The following is a 26,473-nucleotide window of genomic DNA, read 5'->3' as shown; positions in this document are numbered from 1 at the left end:
TAAAACGGCAATTAATAAAGGTATCATTGTTTATATTGTTTACATTAAATCGATAGTCTGAATAAGCAATCCTACCTTGCTAAACAAATAAATAATGTGCAAATTTTGTTTTAATGGAGTCCCTCTTGGGGATGTTGGGAATCCTGCATAATTGTTGACATACACACGTGCTCACTATTGTACACACACACAGTCTCGTGCACACACAGAGGCAGCTGTAGACATACACACGTGCTCACTATTGTACACACACACACACATATCCTCCCTCCCCTGTCCTGATCCTCCGCCGCCGCTGTGGTGCATATCAGCAAATATCCCGCAGCAGCAACATGCTTGCCTGCCTACCATTGGCTTTCCCAAGTGCCGGTGTTTACACGTTGCACTGGGTACTCAATTGAGGCTGAGTGGACTCAGGGGAGGCCACACACATACATACACAAAGACAAAGATCAGCCCTATAGACCTTTCACAGACTGAAAGGGCAAGAGCTGTTCGTGAGCGACCCAATGAAGGGCGACGCGGCGCACGAGACGGTGGGTAGCCAACACCACGCCCAGCCGCCTTTGTCTCACCAGTGCTGAAATTTAAGGCTGAGTCGGCCTGGTACACACATACTCATGCGCGCACACAAACAGCCTCCTCTTGCGAGCACCGCAAGATCACAGGGCATTGATATAACACAATAAACGCATTCCTCTGAACTTATAACAACTAATGCTTAATTATTCATCTCGAATGCCGGTTGAGCAGCGAATGGAGTATTCTTGATGCTTGGATGAGCTGTGTGGCGAAGAGGTTGTGTGATGTATTTATATGTCAGCGTGATCTCACACGGTAAATTTAAGGGCGCAGCCCTGTGATCGTTCACCCAATGCAGGCTAAACGATCGCCACTACCTCTTTGTTAAGCCCCCTCTGAGAGGGCATTTTAGCCTCCACTTCCACGCCGGCCACACGTCGAGGAAGAGGTGGGAGTAACCCACACTTTACCCCACCACAAGTGGCCTTCTGATCAGCTGGGACTCACTCGCTGTGACGCCATACGGAAAGGAACTGCATTGTATAGGTTTACTTTACACCATCGGTACGTACCTGTGAAGCCCTTTTGTCGACTCCACCTGCAGGGATGTCGACCTTCCTACGCCTTGTGGGTCACTGTGGTTGAATTACCAGAACTCACCAAGCGCGATGTTAATACCGAAAAGAGGAGGATTTATCCACAAATCTGGCTGTCGCCTGATGAATTACTGGCGAAACGTCGTACTCGAATTGTAGATGTGTGGGTTTACTTTCTAACACACCGGTGTGCCGTTCTAGTAACGAATTGGCATGTTCTGTTTACGTGACAAACCTGTGTCGGGTGGTGGAGAGTTTAACGACAGACTTAAATTTACGCGATCTAACCCCAAAAAATCCTCATGAATAATATTGGTCGCGAAAGCCGACACGTTAAACCGCGATGTTGAAGTTGGGGTGCGTAGATATGGGAGCTTACAGTGAGGGAAAAAAGTATTTGATCCCCTGCTGATTTTGTACGTTTGCCCGCTGACAAAGAAATGCTCAGTATATAATTTTAATGGTAGGTTTATTTGAACAGTGAGAGACAGAATAACAACAACAAAATCCAGAAAAACGCATGTCAAAAATGTTATGAATTGATTTGCATTTTAATGAGGGAAATAAGTATTTGACCCCCCCTCAATCAGAAAGATTTCTGACTCCCAGGTGTCTTTTATACAGGTAACGAGCTGAGATTAGGAGCACACTCTTAAAGGGAGTGCTCCTAATCTCAGCTTGTTACCTGTATAAAAGGCACCTGTCAACAGAACCAATCAATCAATCAGATTCCAAACTCTCCACCATGACCAAGACCAAAGAGCTCTCCAAGGATGTCAGGGACAAGAGTGTAGACCTACACAAGGCTGGAATGGGCTACAAGACCATTGCCAAGCAGCTTGGTGAGAAGGTGATAACAGTTGTTGCGATTATTCGCAAATGGAAGAAACACAAAAGAACTGTCAATCTTCCTTGGCCTGGGGCTCCATGTAAGATCTCACTTCGTGGAGTTGCAATGATCATGAGAACGGTGAGGAATCAGCCCAGAACTACACAGGAGGATCTTGTCAATGATCTCAAGGCAGCTGGGACCATAGTTTCCAAGAAAACAATTGGTAACACACTACGTCGTGAAGGACTGAAATCCTGCAGCGCCCGCAAGGTCCCCCTGCTCAAAAAAACACATATACATACCCGTCTGAAGTTTGCCAATGAACATCTGAATGATTCAGAGGACAACTGGGTGAAAGTGTTGTGGTCAGATGAGACCAAAATGGAGCTCTTTGGCATGAACTCAACTCGCCGTGTTTTCAGGAGGAGGAATGCTGCCTATGACCCCAAGAACACCATCCCCACCGTCAAACATGGAGGTGGAAACATTATGCTTTGGGGGTGTTTTTCTGCTAAGGGGACAGGACAACTTCACTGCATCAAAGGGACGATGGACGGGGCCATGTACCGTCAAATCTTGGGTGAGAACCTCCTTCCCTCAGCCAGGGCATTGAAAATGGGTCGTGGATGGGTATTCCAGCATGACAATGACCCAAAACACACGGCCAAGGCAACAAAGGAGTGGCTCAAGAAGAAGCACATTAAGGTCCTGGTAGTGGCCTAGCCAGTCCCCAGACCTTAATCCCATAGAAAATCTATGGAGGGAGCTGAAGGTTCGAGTTGCCAAACGTCAGCTTTGAAACCTTAATGACTTGGAAAAGATCTGCAAAGAGGAGTGGGACAAAATCCCTCCTGAGATGTGTGCAAACCTGGTGGCCAACTACAAGAAACGTCTGACCTCTGTGATTGCCAACAAGGGTTTTGCCACCAAGTACTAAGTCATGTTTTGCAGAGGAGTCAAATACTTATTTCCCTCGTTAAAATGCAAATCAATTCATAAAAATTTTTAAATGCGTTTTTCTGGATTTTTTTTGTTGTTATTCTGTCTCTCACTGTTCAAATAAACCTACCATTAAAATTATAGACTGATCATTTCTTTGTCAGTGGGAAAACGTACAAAATCAGCAGGGGATCAAATACTTTTTTTCCCTCACTGCAGATATACAGTACGGTGACTCCTCGCTTAACGCGTTTTTTACACAACGCATTTCCGCTACAGCGCGGTTCTTCCGTTAAGGGAACACTTTTCGCACGATGGGTAACGCTGCGCCGCTGCAACGCGGCAATGCGGTGTGCGAATGCTGGGTTTTACACGTGGCGTGTAAAACGGTGGCCAGCGTGCCCTCATCTCGGTTCCCTGTCGCGCGATCTCACTCTGTGTGTGCGTGTGCACACGCCGCGTCTTGCCAAACTTTGCTGTTACCGCTTCACGCGATGTAAGTCAGCGCTAATGACAAATGTGTTAAGTTTCGTGAACTCGTGTTTACACACCGCCTGCCAATGCAGCCGCGAAAGTATTTATTTTCATCGCAAACGTGCTTGCGTACGTTCAGATGCGCTTATGGATGAGTTCCCGATCGCCAGATTTGTTTTTAAAAAAAAAACCTAAACTAAAATCAGACCCAGATGCAACATTTTGGGTAATCTGAAATCAGAAAAAAGACTTCGTTTTTGGAGATAGATCCGAAAACATGACATCGCAGAAAGCGACAATGCCAAAAAGAAATTAACATCTGCCCTTGTTCCCATCGAAACTGACATCAGGTGATGTCCCTTTTGCTAGCAAGCAGACATGCATATATACACGTATTTAAATTATCAGGAAAAAAATCGTAAATCGTTCTTAAGAATCAGATAATCTAAAATCCAACTTTTTTTTCATCTTAGCCTAATCCCTAATTACAAGCGCAATATAATTACGTACACAAATATTGGCTTAATCCAGAATGAATAAGCACCTGCTTATACAAGGATCAGTCGATGGCTTTTGTCTGATTGCCACATTAGATGAGGGCTCTGTTCGCCGATGTTGGAAAGATCATCACAAATATCCTACCGTTGCTAGTGATATCACAAATAAAATGTCGTCCATATATATATTTTTTTCCATGAATCAAAGTAATAGTTTTATTAATGTTACGAGTTTATTTATTTTTATTCATTTATGGACATTTTCACCAACATTTGGCAATTTGTCTTTGGAATGATTCTTTTTATTTTAACTTTTAAAAAATTTGCCACCGCGGTATTTGCACCGTTCTCTCCGGCACCTTGCACCGACGTGGAGCCGCCAGCCCCCCCCCCCTCCCACCCCCGGCGTTCCATCGCGGGGAAAGGAGTCGTCGGCGTTACACAACGATACGCGAACAAAACGGATAAGGGAACAACGCATGCGTCTCCTCCGCGTGTCCGTCTCTCGGCTCGGACAAAATAAGCGTGGGGTTATTTTATTTCCTTTCTCCCCGCGACCCATCGGCCAACCCGCGGCCTTCTGTAAGTGAATAATATCAGCGGGCCATTGATCATCATGCGCTGAAATTATTCACTCGCAAAAAAAAAAGCCGTGGGGGCTGTTGGGTTGCGGTGGGGAAAAAAAATGACGTTACTTTGCGCGGAGACGGATCAATGAAGGAGATGCATTGCCTGCTTGTCTATGTTGTCGGGCGCACGCTCTCGACGAGAGACCGAGTGCAAAGCTTGGGCTGGGAACGTTGTGGATGCTCGAAGCCGGGGGGGGGGGGGGGGGGGGTTGGGGATGGCGAATTAAGTTACGCAAGCAATTTGAACCGTATGGATGCGACTGGGGAGGTGCATCGAATGTAAACGTCTCGATTTAAATATTTCAAATATTGTGGACGGAGCTGAGTGCAAGGAAGGCGATGGTCGCTTACATATTTCGAGAAAGGACGTGCCACGTCCGACGTGAATGTGTCTTTGTTTATTTAGTTTTATTTTATTTGTATATTCTTGAAATCACTTTCAAGAATATACATATAAAACTAAACTATTGTTACCTTATATTCTTTGTTCTTTCGGTAAAGGCACGTAGAAGGGAAACAATAAAATAATGAAAATATAAAACAATAAAATTATCACGACGTTTCGACTGCAACACAAGCAATCATCATCAGGTGTGAAAACCACAGCAAGAAAATTTGAAAAAAGTGGCGGGTTTTTTTTTACGTTAGCACCACGGAGAGCGATTTGGCAGTTATTCAGATGGACGAGTCCATCTATGTTCGGAAAAGAGGAGGGGGGAGACGAAAATAATGGATGCGGTCTGAAAGCCACCGTAAGCGTGAACAATCAATTAAGACCCGAAATAGTTTATCAAATCCTTCCAATGACTCCTAAGCCAGAATCCATCTTCTCGGTTGAAATTGTATCTGTGTTTGTATATGTGGATAGCCTCATGAATGAATCTCTCATGGTAGCCAGATGGCTTGCAAAGAACCTCTGTCTTGGAGAAGTCAATGTCATGTGAGCCAACTGAATTATAACAGTGATCTGCCATGGTCGAGGTGTTGGTCCTACCGTGTTTTAGGTCTGCTTTGTGTTCACGAATGCGGTCTGAGACATGTCGTTTGGTTTCTCCAATGTAACTACTACCACAGAGGCAACTTAGTTTGTAAACGCCAGGGTACTGTATGTCCGGAATCACATCTTTTACAGATGGAACCAGATCACGGATTTTATGTAATGTGTTGAATCGGACCTGGATCTTGTGTTTATTCAAGATTTTGGAGATCTTTTTTGTGATCCCCGCAATGTAGGGTAAAGTGATGGTTTTGAAAGGCTCCTCAAGAGGGTCCTTCTTCATGATTAGAGTGATAGCTTTGCGGATTGTGTAGTCGGAGTAACCATTAGCCTTAAGAGCTTGGTGTATGTGCTTGAGTTCACTGGCTATGTGTTCCTGGTCGGATATGCATTGGGCTCTATGGTGCAGAGTCTTGATGAGAGAATTCTTCTGGGATGGATGGTGGTGGGAATCCGGTTTCAGGTAAGCATCCGTATGGGTAGCTTTCCTGTAGACAGAGTGGCTCATTGAACCATCAGGTCTCTTTTTTATTAGGACATCCAAAAAAGGTAGCTTGCCATCTTTTTCGACTTCCATGGTAAATCTGATGGCTGGGTGTATGGAATTGATGTGGTGGAGGAATTGGTCTAGAGCAGGCCGGCCATGTGGCCAGATGACAAATGTGTCATCCACGTACCTCTTCCATAAGGTTGGGCGCAGAGTGGCAGTCTGGATGGCGTCAGTCTCAAATTTCTACATGAAATTGTTGGCTACAACTGGAGATAGGGGGAGCCCATTGGGGTGCCCTCAGTTTGTTTGTAGAAAGTTCCATTACAAGTGAAGTATGTATTGGTTAAGCAGTGTCTCACCAGGGGGGGTACCTCAGTGTTTAGTCCTTGATGAACCAAGTCTTCAATGATTGCGATGGTGTCAGGTACAGGAACTTTGGTGAATAAGGAAACTACATCAAAACTGACAAGCAGGTCGTCTGGGGACAGGGAAATACCCGTGATTGTCGATACCAGGTGAGTAGAATTTTGTACCGCAGAGGTGGTTTTTCCAGTGAAAGTCCGCAAGATTTCAGACAGAAAACGAGCCAGTTTGTAGGTGGGGGAGTTGATAGTAGAGACAATGGGACGAAGGGGTGTATTTACTTTATGTATTTTTGGTAAGCCGTATAATCTTGGTGGCCTGGCAGCAGAAGGTTTCAACGAGAACTGTTTGGTTTGATCATGCGGTTGAATCAGAAATGATTTTGTATAGCTGCCATCATTGAGTAATTTTTGAATGTTGTTGTTATATTCTATTTTATCTATGATGACAGTGGCATTGCCCTTGTCGGCTGAGAGGATTACAATATCATCCCTCTTTTTTAATTTATATAATTCAAAACGCTCATCTTTGCTGAGGTTGCTAGCTGGCATCTTAGCGTTTTTGAGGGTTGTAGCGATTTCAGATCTTGCTACATCTTCAGCGATGTGACCTAGGTCCTTGAGAGCCACGTCTACTTGGGCAATGATATAATTGACTGGTATGTGTTTAGGTGTGACTGAAAAGTTTAGTCCTTTTGCTAAAACGGATTTCAGACCATCGGAAATAGAGCTGTTACTGCGATTAATTACGACTTTGTTAACGTCTAGTTTTTTGGTGTGTGGGTCCGGTCTTTTGTTGGAGAGGAGGTTACATTTGTAAATCAGGTTGTCCTTACATTTGGTCGACATAGTGGCAGCTGAAGAGGCAGTCATATTGTCTACATGTTCCCAATCCGATGTGGATAATGTTCTGGAAAGAATTCGTTTCGCATTAGAAGAAGTTACAGCAGCAGAGGCCAGTGTAAATGCAATTGGTATTACCCAGAGTCGCGGCGTCTCTTCAGAAAGGTGAGAGACTCGATCACCTGAGCCTTCTTATCCCGGAGTTTGTTGAAGTATCTCAAAGTTACGTGGAAACCCTCCCCGTAGAGGCGGTTAATTTTTGATTTAAAGCTTCCGTGACTGCAGGGATTCATATTCTTGGTTCCTTCGGTAAAGTCACGTAGAAGGGAAGCAATAAAACAATAAAAATATAAAACAATAAAATGCTCACGACGTTTCGACTGCAACACAAGCAATCATCATCAGGTGTGAAAACCACAGCAATAAAATTTGAAAAAAGTGGCGGGTTTTTTAACGTTAGCACCACGGAGAGCGATTTGGCAGTTATTCAGGTGGACGAGTCCATCTATGTTCGGAAAAGAGCTCACCGAGCTGTTCATTTCTTTTTCAAAAGCGACCTGGCCACAAATGACAGCCCAACGAAGTGTCCCGTCACATCGAAATGTATAGCAGCAAAACAATCTAAATAATCACGTCGTATATAATAAGAACCCCGAGTTAACACGCGTTAAAATGTATATCGTTAAAATGTATTTACCGCACTCTGATTAGTCTCAAATTATATAGTTATAAATAATGTATTCAAATTTACGAATATAGCATTTTTGATACCCAAGCATCACGTACCTCCTGGCTTTGACATTCCTCCTCGACGATACGGGTGGTGGAACTGTCGACCATGTCAGACGATCATCAACAGGCCGATGTGCACATCGTCTTTATATGGTAAACTAAGGACATCAGCTCCAGTCATGCAATTGTGGCCATGCAGCCAAACCATGGACCACATAGTGAACTCATAGAGACCCACAGAGATACATTAAAGACACGCCACAGTGCAATTGTGGCCATGAAACCAAACCATGGACCACAGAGTAAACTCATAGAGACCCACAGAGATACATTAAAGACAGGCCACAGTACAATTGTGGCCATGAAACCAAACCATGGACCACAGAGTAAACTCATAGAGACCCACAGAGATACATTAAAGACACGCCACAGTGCAATTGTGGCCATGAAACCAAAGCATGGACCACAGAGTAAACCTTCTGTAGTCTGCACTCCTTCACCGTAGGAGGAACAACACAGACTCTCTCCTGAAGCCCTCTGCTCATGGCTGGCAGACCTCGACATTGGCTTGTCGCCCCCCGACCATTTTGCTGCTGGACGTGCGCACGAATGCAATGCTGTATCATGAGAAGGACTGTTCTTCCTGGACACGGCTAACATCAGTGGCGAGTGATCTCTGGGCCGTTCCGCGACACCAGCCAGCATTGACCGGCATGGTGAAGTATGGTCAAACAACCCTCGTGCGTGACCAACGTGGCGTGGGAGAGGCCTACGTCCAGCTGTATACAAAGGGGAGCCATATATAATCATTATATCTTAAATACTTTATTTCCGTCCATTCTCATCGTGTAATGAATTTAATAAAAACGCTGCACCTCTTTTGCCCTGAAAGCGTGAGATATTAGCTGCTGATGTATTTTTTTATGGAACAATATTTTATGAGGTTTTTTTTTCCATACAAAAAAATATAAAAAAAAACCTTCTTGACCTGCCGTGTTGCTTCGAGGGCATTTCTAAAATACAGGCCTCACAATTGTATGGATTCAAAAGGCCGTCTGTGTGTGTATACTAGGGGAGTGGTAGTAGTCTGCCCCAAATGAGTACCTGGTGTGGTGTGTAAACATCGGCACGAGGGAGACAAAGGCGGCCGGACGTGGTGCTGGCCACCAACCCCCTCGTGCCTTGCGTGCCTTCGTAGGTGCTCGTTCGCAGGACTTGCCATCGCAGCCTGTGTAGGCTATAAGGGGATTTCTGACTTTATAAATTTTACTGTGCTTGTGTATGTGATTGTATGTGAATGGAGGTGTGTGCGTGTGTGTGCCACTATTAACTCATTTCTACATAATGGGTCAATTATTACAGCGACCAACATTAGCCTGTCAGCTGCATAACAAGATAACTATTTTAAATGGTCACTTATTATGTAACTAACGCTACAAAATAAATGCACTTGAATTAGCCTGGATGTATGCTTCATACCTCATTTACAAAGCATTTCAGTGCCCCTACGATATTCGTAAAAATAATGTAATTATTTTTTATTAATTTGATGATTTTTAGCTCATGTGCCTTGAACAGACTGGTTGCTGGGGCACGTGCCGTTATAGCGAGCTCTTTTGAAGGCCGAAACAGCACGCAAGGTGGCCAGCACCACTCCCGGCCGCCTTTGTATCCCCAGTGGTAACGTTTACACACTGCATCAGCTACTCATGTAAGGCTGAGTCGACTCAGGAGATGCCCAGAACTGGTTCAAACATTCACCACTGTTCATCGGCCGTGAGCGAGAATCGAACTCTGGAATCGGGTTTGCAGCGCAGCGCGTTAACCACTACGCTACTGCTATGCGCGCACACACACACGTACACACACGCGTACACACATGCACACACACGCGTACACACACGCACACACACACGCAGGTACACACAACAACAAGCGCCATTTGCCACTAAGTGGCGGTCACGTCACCACGTCGCTTGTGCCAGGCTATGTGCACGTTAAGGTCACATGAAGTCTCGAATGCCCGCTGGCAGGAGGTCACGGGACAGACCCAGGCACTATGGGTCGACTGACTGAGATAAATGGTCGATGCACCACATGTGCCCCCTACTCTGCCAACTTGCTGTGTTTTAGCCACCCAGCGCTTCACTCGTTGTTCTGAGCGTCGCTCCTCTGTCCTCGGTTGTTGCTGGAGGGCGACTGCCTCCTACTGCCCAGTAGCGTCCTTCACGAGCCTCCTCCACAGAGGCCGATCTTGACACCGCTGGTACCAGTCATCGGCAAGTCCACTCAGCTCCACATCCTCTTGTACCACATCACTCCATCTCTTCTCCAGCCCATTTAGCCCCCTCGATCCGGCCGAACAAAAGCTGTTTAGGCATGCGGTGGCTGGGCATGCGGGCTACATGACCCAGCCAACGCAGCCTTGCCTGCCGGAGGAGCTCACCGATGGGACTTTGTCCAGATCTACACATACACGCACACACACGCACACACATGTACACACACAAAGATCCCCCGTATAGCCTTGACAGACTGTAGGGGCAAGTGCTGTTAGCGAGCAGCACCTACGAAGGCCGGAACGGTACACGAGGGGGTGGGTGGCCAGCACCACGCCCGACCGCCTTTGTCTCCCTAGTGGCGATGTTTACACACCGCACGCGCTAGCCCGCACCGACGACGAAGCTTAATGCTCCGATCCGCGAAGCACGAAGCCAAACATCTGGGACTCGTCCGGCGCGCGCCGTTTTGTCACCATATTTATTCGCGCGCGTGGGCGCAGCTCCATTCAATTTGGCGTTCCTAAGGTGACGTGGCACCAGCTCCGAGTGGAATCGGGGGGATGGGGGGGAGGAGAGGGGGGGGGACGTTTCGAGTCGCCACTTAAGAGGTGGCCAATCCGGTGCTGTTGCGGGTGGGGGTATATGGGGGGGGGGTGGATGATCGGGGAGCAAAGGATCTGGATGGATGCCCGGGGGGGTGTGTGTGGGGGGGGTGCGATTCGAGGAGGCCATGCTTGTTAATACCCCAGTCGCGTAGCCGAGCAAAACATTCAATTACCTCTGGCCACGGAGTGGTGGGAAATCATCGTCGTGAAGAAGCGGGCGTTTAATTTGTGGCCGCGCGGTCTCGTCGCGGCCGGGCATGATTGGCCATTTATTTATTTTGTTTGTTTCCTCCTTGCGTAGTGGGGGGGGGGGGGCGCCAAGGAAGAGGAGACGGCCCCCCGGGGTGACACGGGGTCGATTATCAGAGGCCCCCCGCAGGGAATTGTGGGCCGAGTTTGCGGCCGCTGCAGCAATTCCATTTGGGCGCTTATCGTTCGGAGTTTGACACCGGGTGTCGTGACCGCTCGCGGAAGACATCGCTCTTCGTGCTGACCCGCTCACACAACCCCCACTCCACCCCCTCTCTCTATCTCCCCGTCGTCTCCCTACATTGTCCCACCGTTAGTCTCCACGGTCCCCATCTATTCCGTCCACCCGTCTGTTCATCAACATAACTAAACAACAAAAACAACAGCAACAACAACAACCCGGAGACGGAATGTTGAACGTGCTGAGCAGGGGGCGTAGCGACTGTGGGTTGCGTGGCTGTCCGGAGAGACAGTCGGTGTCGATGCGGCTAAGCGACAACGGTGTAGGACAAAAATCCTGAGGGAGGGGGGGGGGGTGTGGGGGGAGGTTTCATCCCTTGAACGAGCTGATGCGAGGGCCGTCTCACGCCGATGACAGAACCTTGAAATGCACATTGTAGCACAAACAGCGGACCTCAGTCGGAGGCTGCTGAGTCGATAGCCGCTCGCCGTGTATATTTAGTCGAAGTGCGGCGCTGTATGACGCCTCTTGTGCGTGACAGAGAGGAGGAGGAGGAGGACGACTCCGGCTTGCACAACGTGGCCACTCGGCTGCCTATTGGAAGCACTCAGATCCCAGATTGGAATAGGGGTATCGGACTAACTGTGATTATCCGTGCATACCCTCGCGGAGACTTAGACAGGGACCCATAGACTTAGACAGAGACCCATAGACTTACACAGAGACCCATAGACTTACACAGAGACCCATAGACTTAGACAGAGACCCATAGACTTACACAGAGACCCATAGACTTACACAGAGACCCATAGACTTACACAGAAACCCATAGACTTTTCAGAGACCCATAGACTTACACAGAGACCCATAGACTTACACAGAGACCCATAGACTTACACAGAGACCCATAGACTTACACAGAGACCCATAGACTTACACAGAGACCCATATACTTATTCAGAGACCCATAGACTTACACAGAGACCCATAGACTTACACAGAGACCCATAGACTTACACAGAGACCCATATACTTATTCAGAGACCCATAGACTTACACAGAGACCCATAGACTTACACAGAGACCCATAGACTTACACAGAGACCCATAGACTTACACAGAGACCCATATACTTATTCAGAGACCCATAGACTTACACAGAGACCCACAGACTTACGCAGAGACCCATAGACTTATTCAGAGAGCCATAGACTTATTCAGAGACCCATAGACTTACACAGAGACCCATAGACTTACACAGAGACCCATCGACTTACAAAGAGACCCATAGACTTATTCAGAGAGCCATAAGATTACACAGAGACCAATAGACTTAGAGAATATGGATGTGACCGTGCATTGATTCATCAATAAAACAATTTGTATTCATCCGCTTGCAATAGACGCATTGAGTCATATGCTTAAGAATTAATTACTTTTATGGTTTATGCAAATTGTGTGCAAACGACATGCTCATGTACTCTTGTGAGCACAAGGCGTGTATTGCTTTTATCTGTAGCGTGTAGCATCCTATCCATGAGGCCGTGTTGTAAAACAAATTCTCTTCAAATTATCCACGTGAGATGCTTTCCGCTATTTTTGCAGCATATTTTCATCCAAATTGTATTGTCAGCAGAAGGGAATGTGGAAAAACCGATTGCTGTATAACGCTGCTATGGCTCTCTCCGTACTCTGGTGCAGCATGGTCAAAACCCCCTTTGACCAGCATGGCGTAGGGGAGGCCCTCATCCAGCAGTGGATTGACAGAGGCCGCACACGTACGTGTCATGTGGATGAGAAACACGGATATGTGTGTATGTGTGTTGAAGCTAATCTTGATTTGAAGCTTTTGTGACTGCGGGAATCCATACACTTTGGTTCTTTCGGTAAAGTCACGTGGGTAGAAAAATAAAATCAAACAAAAAAACTATTACATCACGCCTGTGGACGGCCGCTTAAGTTGCGATCGAAACGTCGTGATGTATTTTTATTTATTTTTTCTACCTACGTGACTTTACCGAAAGAATCAAAGAGTATGTGTTGAAGCTATCACACGGCACGTTGCCAACCGCGCTAATCGCGGATGCAGGGGAAGGACAACAAACTAACACAACAACAACAACAAACACATGCACAAAGACAATTGAACAACGGAGGAGAAAAGTTTCAGTTTCATGTATTAGGTATAACCCTGTGAGCCATGCGGCTTTTGACTCGAGTGCAACCGCAACAAAACAAAAAAACATCTTAAAGTTACTACACGTAACGGGAAAAATCCTGGAAAAAAACCCCAGCAAAGTCTTCCAGAAAAAAAACACCGCATTTCAACGCGGTGTGCAAAAATCCCAGTGGTATGCAAGTCAAACAACAACAACAACCATAAGACAATGTAGATTAAAGTTATCAGGCTAACTCTGTACTACAACAAACAAACATGGCTAAACCAAAACGTTTTCAAAATCAACAAAATAAAGCCACAAAAACAATGTAACAGTGATCATAGGAACTGTGATTCAAATTTAACAATAAACGATATATACATAACACGTACGACCAAACTTTGCAGCCATAGTTGGCTGCATGAGTTACTCCACAACAGCAGGAGTATCAGTAGCAGAATCAAAAATTTTCAATACACCTTTAAAGATCAGACTTGGGATTACGCTGAGAGACGTGGGAGAAGGGAATGGGGCAGGGGACATTGAGAGGAGGAAGTGGGCACAGGCAGTCGCTGGATCACGGCATCGTGAGGCTGCTGAGCTGCTGCTGGGGGTAGGGGGGGGTCCCCTTGGCTGGGCTGGAGCGCTTCACTGAGACGCTTGAGATGAGATACGACGAGGATGATGATGATGATGCAGTGTCGCTTGGAGTTGCTCGCAGTCGAACCTCATCCCCTCCTCCTCTCGTACCTCCCCCTCTCACCCCCCACGTGCCCCTCCTCTCTCACCCCCACGTGCCCCCTCTCACCCCCCACGTCCCCTCCCTCTCACCCCAATGTGCCCCTCCCCTCTCACCCCCACTTGCTCCCCCTCTCACCCCAATGTGCCCCTCCCCTCTCACCCCCACTTGCCCCCCCTCTCACCCCGACGTGCCCCTCCCCTCTAACCCCCCACGTGCTCCCCCCTCACCCCCCCCCCCCCCCCAGCGTGCGAGCTGATGGAGCAGGGCATCCTGGCGCTCGTGAGCTCCACGGGCTGCGCCACGGCCTCCTCGCTGCAGTCTCTGAGCGACGCCATGCACATCCCGCATCTCTTCGTGGAGCGGGGGGGCCCCGCGGCCTCCCCCTCGTCGGCAGGGGGGGCGGCCGGCACGGGGGGCTCTCCCCGCAGCGGCTGCGAGCTGCCCCCGCACCCCCCGCCGCTGCCGCCGCAGACGACGAGCGACCCCGGGGCGCCGGGCGTGGAGGAGCCGCAGGGCTACACGCTGACCGCGCGACCGCCCGCTGTGCTTGGCCACGTGCTGACGCGCGTGCTCGCCGACTTCGCCTGGCGCAAGTTCATCCTCTTCTACCAGGCTGGATACGGTACGTGGCCGCGGGGCCGCCGGGCCGGGCTGGGCGGGCGGATGGGTGGCAGCGACCCTGCTGGGTGGGCACGGGTGACCTGACCGGCTTGGCAGGGTAGGCGCGAAGTAAAACTGAACTAAAACGAAGCTATGGACTATTTCACGACGATTTCGATCGCAACGCAAGCAATCGTCATTGCTTGCGTTGCGATCGAAACGTCGTGATCTATTATTTTATTTACCTACCTGACTTTACCGAAAGAACCAAAGAGTATGGGTTATATGAGTCACGAAAGCTTCAAATCAAGATATGAACTATATATTTGTTTTATTTTAGCAGGTAAGGCCCGCTGAGCTAGGTAGCTTTTTTTTCAGAAGCAACCTGGCCACAATTGACTGCTCAACGTAGTGGCTTATCACGTGGAAATGCATAGCAGCCATAGTACTCGAAAACGCACGTTGATTCGAAATGTAGAGGGGGGAAAACTGGAAGACTCAGAGAAAAATCCACGTTAGAGAGACATCGTAAACTCCAAATAGACAGCAGGCGTCAGGGTCGTGATTGAACCGACGACCTCCTGCGAACTAGGCAAAGGAGATAACATTTTGCAACCGTGTCCATGCAGAACTTCGTCAGATCCTTCGCGGGGAAGTCACAATATGTATTCATATTTTAGGAATCCGATGGGCTGTAAAGCTCTTTTTCACAGATATCTTGACAGAGTTCCTGTCTCTTTCGCCATGTGCCCCGTGTCCTTTCCCAAAGACGTTGGTTAGCACCGTTAGCTACGTACGGTGCAAAATAAGTTCAGCATGCATACATAATACAATGTATGCATTTTTTCCTTTTAAGGCCACGCAGTGCTACACACAAATGTGTTGAATGTTATATTTGTTACGTGTGTTTGTGTGTCGCTGCCAACGCTGCAGTAGTAGCAGCATCGCCTGATAATCTGTCTGACGCTGGGGTGACGACGCGTCGGTCAGCTCATCTCAAAAACACAGCGCGATTCAAAATAAGCCCGATCGCAAAAGAGGCCAACTAAAACGTTAAACCGCTGAAGGGTGCAATTAGATTCACACATGGCCATGATGTGTAGCTGCTTATGTTCAAAAGTCAATTGTGTATCATTATGTACAGTGGGTAGTCCATTCAGCTGCGAACATTGTCTTGGAAGTAATAAATAAATAAAACATACAATAAGGGACCCCCACTCAAGTGGCTTCCTAGCGGGCTCTGCGTTCCTGCCGCTGTGTGGCCACAGTTAAAACTCGGCTCGCACCCACAATCCCAGAGATTCCGCTCCCCAAGGGCCTCGCTGCTGCCTCGCCTCTCCCTTTTCATCTCTCTCTGTCTCCGCTCCTGCAAGCGTGGCTTTCATATTGGTCAACCTTGGCGCAGTTTGAGGTCGCTCATTCTCCCCTGCTGCTCCTATAGCCGTCCATACCAGATGACTGCCTGACCCTCTTAAAGTCTCAAGTCCAGGTTCAATACCTTTCCTATTTTTTAAATCTGCATTCGACCGACTGTACCTAACGATACGATTGACTATTTTTACTTTGCAAGGTAAGAGGCACTGAGCTATGCAGCTCTTATTCATAAGCGAGCTGGCCACAAATAATAGCGCGATGAAGACGGCTTGCCGTATCATGTGGAAATTGACAGCGACGAAATACTCTAAAAGCATGTTTCTAAATGTGGAGGGGAAAACCGGAGAACCTGGAGAAAAATCCACACGACCACGGGGAGAGAGAGAGAGAGACATGCAAACTCCGCAAATATACAGCAGGCGTTAGCCTCGGGATCGAATCCACGACCTCCTGCATACCAGGGGAGGGAGTTAACATCTCGCCACCGCGGCCCCTATAACCGCCCACCTCCCCAACACCAACCAGCAATTCGAATTTTTTTTAATCAATTCCCGAATTATATTTTCCATCTCATTTGGTAGCCCAAATGTAAATATTACCGTGCACGTGAACAATGTACACACCTTTGTCAATACACTGCTGGATGAGGGCCTTACAACACCACGCGGGTCGTTTGTTAGCGTCGTTTGGCCAGTGTGGGTCGATTAAGGTGCGGCGCGTAGACATGGCAACATAGATAGTACAGCGCAACAGCGGATGTTTCTGCACTACCCTCGTTCAGGCTCACAACGTATCCCCGCAGCAGCCTATGACACCTGTTTTATGCATGACGATTGGCCATCTAAGCATTATCCAGGCTCAAGCGTGCTTAGCTTCCGAGATCCGATGATATCGGCCACGTTTCTGGACAATTTGGGTCGTAGACCAACGGTGGTTAAAAAATAATTTCCATTTTTTTGTTTGTTTAAATTATCCATGCGCACTCGAGCAATTTGACACGTGTGCCGGTGAGGCATTACAACAACAACAACAAATCCGAATTAATCGATTAATGGACGCATCGTCGTTATGCCTGGCACAGGCATCCGTGGCCGTTTCCCCGCCTTCCTTCCACGGGATTGCTCGTGCCGCTTGCTCTCACCTGCGTAAATCAAGAAAATTGAATCGCGTTAAACCACGAATCCACGGGGGAGCACTTAAAGACTCCCTCCGGCGCATTAACCAATTAACCAACGGAGCAGACACATTGATCAATTTAGACGCTACCCAACGCGTAATTACAAATTCGCCACTTGCTCTGGATTGTTGTGAATTAGCGCCGGATTCCCTCCTCGTAGAGCAGACCGTGTTAGCGAAATCACGTGAGGGGGGGGGGACTTTGTGTTAAAAGATGTTTCGAGGAATTGTGGCTGACTTGACTCTGTAGTTACCGTACAAAATTACGTTTATTTTTTTGCGTCGTTTGAACAGGGCTCACCGCGATTTCCCGCACCTCCGATTTTAGCACGGTTGGCTACGTACGGTGCAAAAAGAAGTTGAACGTATGTACATATACGTGGTGGTTTTGCCAAGAATATCTGGCAATACCTGTAGCATTTGTTTAACGAGCCTGATGAAACATACCAGGTCAAAGCCGGTCCATAATGTTCTTACTTTGACAAATGCTGCTGGATTACATCGGTCTGGAGAGCCAGTAATAATCCTATGGGATAATTTTGTATACATGGGTGTGGAGAGACAGAAGAGATTTATGCTTATATTTGTATTATTCATTTGAACAAGGGAGACAAAACGTACACACGCACGGATTCTGGAACTCGGAGTTTCGTCAGGCAAGCCACGTGGGCAGAGCTGGGCACGGAAGGGAGATTGCTCAGTCCCCCCCCCCATGAGTCGCCACGCAAGCGAGCGTTTGAGACCATTACATGATGGCATTCGAATGCGTAGTTGTTTTTTCCAACTTGTTTCTTCATCTCACCAGCTTTCTGTCCCATGCATCAGCTCCAGGTCTCGCAGCAAATCCCATGTCTACGGCACCGCAAGTCCTCTGGCAACCTGTTTTTTGTTGTTGTGAATGGTGGCAGCCCATCAATTAAAGCATGAACCAGGATCGCGAGGAGCTCTGTCATCGACCACCGCGAATCTACTGGGCCTCCAAACCGCCTTGCCGAGGATTCTCTCCGCTGAACGGAGCCCTCCAAATAAATAAATCACTGAGAATTATCGCCCAGCGAGAGAAGACAAAAAAAACGACGCCCACAAAAAAAACACATTAAACTTGAAGTTTAAAAGAGCAATATCTATACATGTGTGCCCATTTCCAGCCTGAGGGCCGGCCCGCATGCTTAATCTGGCGTTAAATATGCAGAACAAATTAACGCACGCACGAGCGGAATTGACTTTAACTTAACACGGAGGCTGGCCCCGAGGCGGTCGTGTTGGCGAGCGTGTCAGCCGGGCTGACCTCCCCAGAGATGCGTGCAGAGACGAAGACATCCCCTCCCCATCCCGCATAGCCTTGACAGACTGTCGGGTCAAGTTTCTGTTCGCGAGCACCTGATGAAGGTCGGCACTTGGACGCACACAGTGGGGGGGGGGGGGGGGTGACCAGCACTAACGCCCGACCGCCTTTGTCTCCCCCAGTAACGATGTATGCGAACCGCACCAGGTACACTCATTTGAGGCCGAGTCGACCTAGGTTCGGATATTTGGTCACCGGTGTTGTCGGCCGCGAGGGGGGTCACACGAGACAGACCTCCCCGCCAGACGTAGATAATTGCGCGATGAGTTTGTTTTATACATGTAGATGTATAGAAGGCTGTGCAAGCATTAGAGGCGAAACATTTAACATTACAAGCAAGGAACAGGAAGAAAAAAAACACAATTAAACGTTAAGGTCATCGTGAACAAGAATTAATAATAATGTACTTGCATATCTCTGTGTGTGCATGAGTGTGTTCGTGGTAGGTTAGCGGGTCCGCGTGATGCACTGAAAACCCGGCCACCCGAGTGTGATTCCCGCTCCGAGCCGCTAACACCAGTGACGATGATCTCAACCAGTCCTGGGCCTCCCCTAGGTAGATTCGGCCTTAAATGAGTGTACCTGGTGCGGCGTGTGAACATCGGCACCGGCGAGAGACCATCTCTGCTCGGTGTGGTTTCAGACCACGTCACCCATTCGTATTCCGTGAACGGCCTTCACAGGTTCTCTCGCCAACAGCACTTGCCCCGGCAGCCTGCAAGCCTAGCCGGTGGGATCTTTATCTGCGTGCGATAAATGTGAAGGGATACCTAAACAATTAGCAGATTACAAGCTGGCACCTCCGCGGATGCTCGTTGCTGTGCTGGACACATTCCCTCTGGCAAATGAGACAGCGGAGAATGAAAATGAAAGCGTGGCTATTTACAATGATGAAATGCACACAAGCCCACCCACCTGCACTTCCCATTAGCACAGTGGGCAACAGAGGCACACGGAGGGGTGGGTGGCCATCGCCACGCCCGGCCGCCTTTGTCTCCCCAGTAGTGATGTTCACACACCGCACCAGGTACTCATTTGAGGCTGAGTCGACCTAGGGGAGGCGCAGGACCGGTTCAGATAATCGTCACTGGTGTTGACCGTGAACGGGAACCGAACTCGGGTCGCTGGGTTCGTAGCAAAGCGTGCTAGCCTCTACACTACCGCTCCCCACACACACATGCATACGATCACGTAGGCACATGCATGCACACTTACGCACGTGAGCGCACATACCAATTTTGGATTCGTGGCGTATTTAAATTCAGCCACGTCTCAAGAAGCTGGACAAAATAGTCGAGACGTCTATCAGAGAGACCGCTGAAGAGGGAGGCGGGGGGGGGGCTGGGGGGGTCTTAGTTGCTTCAAGGTGAGGTGCGATTGAAGAGACTCCAAAGAGAAGGCGGAAGAGAGAGTCTTGGGTCTGGTCTCAAAAAGCGAAATGCAAAACCCCAAAGCCAAGCGGTTGCTTCCGGTCCTGCTGCGTTTGAGGGTGAGTCTGGAGTCTGCCTCCGCTGAGTTTGTGAATCGGGCAGGCTTCTAGGATGCGGTTGCATCGTTTTGCTCCACCCCACAGGCACATCGCGAGACTTACTCTCATGCCCCATCGGTGGAGCTTGGCGAGGCATGTGCCGTTACTGGTCCTGAGCCTGCTGAGCGTGGACCCGCTCCTTCCCCGGGGAGGTTGAAACCAGGTGGCTGCTGTTGTGTCTGGGTAGTTATGAACTACTTATGGCCACATTGAGGGCCCCAGGGGGTTGGGATTCCAGATAGGTTGGGGGGAGGGCAGCAGTAGAGAAGAAGCGACCTACCATTGAGTGGGAAGGGGGGGGGGGTATCTCTGGGTGCTTGTGGCATACGCACAGCGTAGCATAAACATCTCCCAGTTAGCCTTGGACACTGTGAGAACAAGTGCTCTTGGCAAGCACCCATAACGCTCATCTTGCACACTCGAAATGAAGGACGTGGGCAGGTGCTCCAAATCGAGGGCAAACACATTTATTGTCGTCAATCTGTAAAATGCAACAGCGCCATTAACCACGTGACTGGTGTACAAGTTAATCAATAACCCTGGCAGCCACCCACAGGCCCAACTCAGTTATCGCATGCTGGTATGCACACGTGCATTGATGATGTACTGCGCAGCGCATAAGGACTTTCACAAACCCTTCACTTTACGAGGAAATAATTAAAAGAGTGATAATTGCTTTTTTACCCTTTTATCTGGCAACAAAACTGACACCTTTTTTTTTGCAAGGAGTCATGTTTGCATTGACCACAATACCTGCGGTCGGAATGCAAACTGAAAACATAACTCTGATAATGTATTGGCACTGTCCTTGAAATTGATTGGTCCACACCCGAGACAGCTTTCCTTAGAGCCTCGTCTCACATGGTGTTGGACCAGATGACGCCAAAAGGCGTACAACTCAAAGACAATGCACCATCAGAGTATGAGAACTCGGGGTAAGCATTTGCACCATTGGAACCTCCTTTGCCAGTAGCAAAATATGATAATTATTTTAATTAAAAGAGTGGTCCATTCCTCATGGTCCCCGATACTGATGCTGACGTCCTCTTATCGCAGTGGTTTCTCAGCGTTGTGCTTGTCGCGTACGACCAACCGGACCTATCAGCTGTTCGCGCGTGGCTCCAAGCATATCTCGGCTCTGTGTATTGATGAGCCAGAGCTTGCAGGCCACCGATGTTGTACCACCGATGTTGTACCACCGGCGTTGTACCATCAGTGTTGTACCATCAGCGTTGTACCCTGACGAGGGTTTTGCTGTGCGTGTAGTGCAGCTGGGTGCCAATTGTTACTCGGAAACTCGCCAAGACTTCCCTCCCCCCCCCCAACTGCCGCCTCTGTATACAAAAACAAAGACAAATATCCCCCATATAGCCTTCACAGGTTGTTGGGGGAAGTGCTGTTATCGGGCACCAATAGAGGGGCAGTATGATGTCTCCCCAGTGCTGATGTGTAACACACACACACACACTGCACAAGGTACTCATTCAAGGCTGAGTCAACCTACCGGAAGCCCAGAACGGGTTCAGATATTTGCCACCGATCTTGGGAGCGAGCGGGAGTCGAACTCGGTCCACCAGGTTCGTCGCGCACCGCGCTAACCTTCACGCCACCGCTCCTCCCACAGACATACAACGATAGCCTGTACAGGACTGTTGGGGAAAGTGCTGTTAGCGAGCAGCACCTATGAAGGCCCGAACGGCACACGAAGGGGTCGGCGGCCAACACCACGCTCGGCCGCCTTTGTCTCTCCAGTGGCGATGTTTACTACACACCGCACCAGGTACTAATTTGACCGGTTCAGATAATAGTCACTGGTGTCGGCCGTGAGTGGGAATCAAACTCGGGCCGCCCGCCAGGTTCGTAGCGCACCGCGCTAATCGCCACGCCACCGCTCACCCCATATTTATACGCTCCGGACACACACTCCACTGCTGGACAAATGCATCCCTAAGCCCGGTTCTGTGACGCGAATCTCCACCGACCGTCATTGCAGGTACGGTAAATACACGCACTTGGTTTGCCGTTTACCTTAAACGCGCAGGAGATGCCCTTCCGCACAGGTGTACTGAGACCCGGGACGCAAACTAAACTCAAGCTTAACTTTTTTTTATTTTTCCAGCTAAGGCCCCACTGAGCTATATAGCTTCTCTTCAGAAGCGACATGGTTATCACAAACGATAGCTCAACGAAGTGGCTTATCACGTGGAAATGTATCGGCCCACTGAGCCTCTATAGCCATTTTCCAGAAGCGACCTGGCCACAAATGATAGCTCAACGAAGTGGCTTCTCATGTGGAAAATTATAGCAGCCATATATTCGAAACGCGTGTTTTTAAATGCAGAGGGGAAAACCGGAGGACCCGGAGATACATCCACGTGACCACGGGAAGAGACACCGCAAACTCCAAATATATACTGCAGGCGTCAGGGTCGGGATCGAACCCACGACCTCCTGTATACCAGGCGAGGTAGTTAACATCTCACCGCCATGGCACCCAAACACACGTTGTCAGTCGGCGTGCCAGTGCCATGCACCATGCCAGCGCTGGGTGCCTGCCGACGAGTGGCACATGCGACGACGGTGCGAATTTCACCACGGATGACGACCAACGGACCTCGCGCCTCGCGATGCTTCGGCGGGGCGCGATTGTGGTGGAAGTCGGACGTAATGGAGCAAGGAACAATTTTCCCAACAATTCACATTCGAGCTCTCGTCATGGCGCCTCTGGCATTACAGCTCTCATGATGAACATTAAGTGGTTCTGGAATGAGAGAAAAAAAAAAGCTTTATTTGCGACATGGCCCAATAATTTGACAATTCATGCCAGCGAATCATCTTTCGGCTGAATAGACACCGTTTTTGAAAGCATTACAATGTCTCTCCGGCAAGACATCACCTGTCCAGTTGAGAGCATGGCAGGTTTGGCCGATAGAATGCCTTCCAGTCTCCTGGCACGCCCATTGTCAAGAGGTCACTATGGGCCAGTGTTGGTGATGCCAGCTCACTTTGGCCATCGCGTCCTCAGCCTATGCTAGATCCTTCGACTGTTTCATTGAAAAAATACGACCATGCCTCCGTCTTCCCCTTCTTACACGGTCCACTTGTGCTTCAACGACCACATTTATATTCTCATCATCATTAAGACCATTAGGCATTGTCTTCCCCATTGCTGCACAGATGACACATACTTTCATGACCCTTCTTACAACATTGACTCTTGCCCTCGCCACGCGCACAGGTTTTCCTCCCACACATATAAATAAACATTCATTCATTGGCTGAAAACAGAGCTTGGCCCAATTGTTGGTCGTGCTGGCTCATCGCCTGGCTGCTGCTGCTGCTGCTGCCTTAGGGTGTCGTCTGTGGTTTCTCGTCACGCGTCCTGAGACATTCTCCCTATTGGCGAGCGAGCGAAGAAAACTATATACACTCTCTTGACTTAAAGCTTTCGTTACTGCAGGACTTAATATTCTTTGGGTCTTTCGGTAAAGTCACGCAGATAGGTTCAAAGAAAAGAGCAAAAAACTACGAGGCTTCGATCGCAACACAAGCGGTCGTCATCAGGAAAAGGGGGTTAGCTTCTAAAGACAACTGTTTTATGAAGGTTTGAAATGAGCGTAGGTTTGAAATAGCCCATTTCAAACCTTCATAAAACAGTTGTCTTTAGAAGCTAACCCCCCTTTTCCTGATGACGACCGCTTATGTTGCGATCGAAACGTCGTGGTTTTGTGTTATTTTCTTTGAACATATCTACGTGACTTTACCGAAAGACCGCAAAGAATATATAAACTATGTTTTTATTTTTATTTTACTAGGTAAGGCCCACTGAGATATATAGCTCTTCTTTTCCAGAAGCGACCTGGCCACAAATGATCAGCTGAACGAAGTGGCTTCGTCTCGTGGAAATGTGTAAGCAGCCAAATACCCAAAACGCGTGTTCCTAAACATAGAGGGGTGAAAAAAACCGGGAGGACGCGGAGAAAAATCCACACGACCACGGGAACAGAGAGAGAGAGAGCGAGAGAGACACGCAAACTCCAAATATACAGCAGCAGGGTCGGCATAGAACTCACGACCCTCCTGTAGTTTACCAGGCGAGGTAGTTAACATCTCGCCAACGCGGCGCCCTTGCCGTGCTGCGCTACACGTTGACGTTTGTGTTAACGCGCCGTACACGGGAACCTATTTAGTCACAGACGGGGGCGCCTGAAACCCAAATTCAAATCCAGGATCTCATCAGGACCGGCTCAGCTTTTTCCCTGACCCCTGAGCCACCCAACCGCCTCCCCTGAATCCTATAAGCCCCCCCCCCACCCACCCCCCCCCCCCTTGCCGTGTGTTGCACGTTAAAGAGGCGGCCACATTAAAAAAAAAATGCCGCGCTTGAATTTTCGTCAGAAAAAAAAAACATCGCGAAGGCAGACAGTCAACAACCCAGAAAACCTTTCGGGTATTCTTACAGAACCCACTCAGGCTCGGCAAAGTGTTATGAAACAGCTTTTTTGTGCGTCTTTTAATTTCCCTTTGTGACACGTCTAGCAGTGTAGGGCCAGCACTCACATGTTTTTTTATTTATATTATTATTATTATTCTAGGCAGAGCTCCAGTTCACAACTGATGAGACACAGGGGCTGCATTATTTCTCTCATTTGGTCTTCGCTGCGGTGATGCCAGAGCTTAGCTCAGTGACGGATTTGAGCTCTGCTTTCGCCAAAGAATTAGAATCTGATTTTTGACGATCGGATGGCACGAAGGCGCGGATCAGAACGACACTCGATCAACGTCGCTCTGATTTGACTCGATCATGAAAAAAATGACAGCGTAAATAACTGAACCTTACGAAATGGGCAGTGATGTTGAGGTCTTCTATCACATCTACAGCGGTGTGAATTCATTTGATTTGTAGCTTTGGCAATCTATATTCCTGGTGGCGGCGTGAAATCTATAGCATTGACCTTTTGCGGTGAAGTTGCGTAATCATAATTTAATTCGGGTCGCAAAAAAACGGGGATATTTGCAAAAGACCGTGCGTCGGATCGAATTGGATCCACACGACCCTCTCCCCCCCCCCCCCCCCCCACCACATTGCACATCCATCGTCACGGTGGCTCGCGTCATCACTCGCTCGTCACCTTGGGGGCCGCCACGATGGCATTGCCATTGTCGTTAGCGAACAGCGATCGCGTGAGGAAGGACCCTCCCCTCCGCCTCCTCTTACCTTTGAATGTCCCTGCCTCTGCCTGACACGTCAAGCGCCTGCGCTGCTTCATTAGCAAGGGAGGTGGGTGGGGGGGGGGCAGGGTGAGGGTGCAGCTGCAGTCGATAATGATGGGGGGGGGAGGGGGTCGCGTGTCGTTGGGAATTTTTGAATTTCTGATTTGCGCGGCAGGAGCGGGCGAATGTGGCGCTCGGCGCGGATTCGTTGCATCGGGCGCTTGTCCGTGGCCTCTCGCAGGGGGATGGGGCAGTGGTAAAAACAAAATCTATCTATTTTTAAGGGGCTGGGGCCGGTGGAAACGTTTAGAATGCATCTAAAGGTTTGCTAAAGTGCCGTACGTACGCGTACAGGTGGTCGAGTGAATGTGGTTCTTGCCGAATGTGTTTCTTGCCGAATGTGTTTCTTGCCGAATGTGGTGTTTCTCGCCGAATGTGGTGTTTTTTGCCGGTGCCGAAATTCCTGTGCACAGGCTGTGTGAATTGGCCCCGCGTGTAGGTGTGTGTGTGTGCCATTACCCCATCCGTGTGTGTTTGCGTCTATATGGGGAGCGGTAGTGCAGCGGTTAGCACGCTGCATTAAGAACTCGGTGACCCGAGCTCGATTCCCATTTACGGCCAACACCAGTGACGATTATCTGAACTGGCTCAGCCTCAAATGAGTACGTGGTGCGGTTTTCAAACACCGCCACAGGGGACACAGTATGATCCTTGGCCATCCACCCCTCATGTGCCGTGACGACCTTCATAGGTGCTCGCTAATAGCACTTGCCCCAATATGCTGTGAAGTCTCTAAGGGGCATCTTTGTATTTCTTTTGTGTGGCACCTGGGTCGGTCCCGTGACTTCCGGCCAGTGGGCGTTTGACACTTCCCGTGACCTTAAAGTGCACTTAGCCTGGCACATGCACCGTGGGTGATGTCACCGACACTTAGCGGCGAATGGCGATTGTTGTTGTTGTTGTGTGCCCGTGCATCTCTACTGTAAGTGTGTCAATATCCACGTGTCACCTGTGTGTGCATTTCCCGTGTTTGAATGCCACTGCTCTGCGTGTACCTGCGCCCGTGCATCTCCGTCCCGCGCGTCACGACCCCGCGCCCTCTCGC

At 48.9% G+C, this 26,473-nt stretch overlaps 1 protein-coding gene across 3 annotated transcripts in view; it reads left to right on the top strand.

Annotated features, from left to right (window-relative positions):
• LOC116951004 (glutamate receptor ionotropic, delta-2-like) overlaps window positions 1-26,473 on the top strand; it is a 211,749-nt gene that overhangs the window by 126,537 nt on the left and 58,739 nt on the right. For all 3 annotated transcript variants that reach the window (XM_076073274.1, XM_076073273.1, XM_076073272.1), the window contains exon 4: window positions 14,376-14,753. In XM_076073274.1, coding sequence (XP_075929389.1) covers window positions 14,376-14,753 — 378 coding nt within the window. The remainder of the gene's footprint in view (window positions 1-14,375; window positions 14,754-26,473) is intronic.

Source organism: Petromyzon marinus, chromosome 41, assembly GCF_048934315.1.
Source record: "Petromyzon marinus isolate PM22_M1 ecotype Great Lakes invasive population chromosome 41, UKy_Petmar_22M1.pri1.0, whole genome shotgun sequence".
Lineage (NCBI taxonomy): Eukaryota > Metazoa > Chordata > Hyperoartia > Petromyzontiformes > Petromyzontidae > Petromyzon > Petromyzon marinus.
This window is presented reverse-complemented; position numbering and strand designations above follow the sequence as displayed.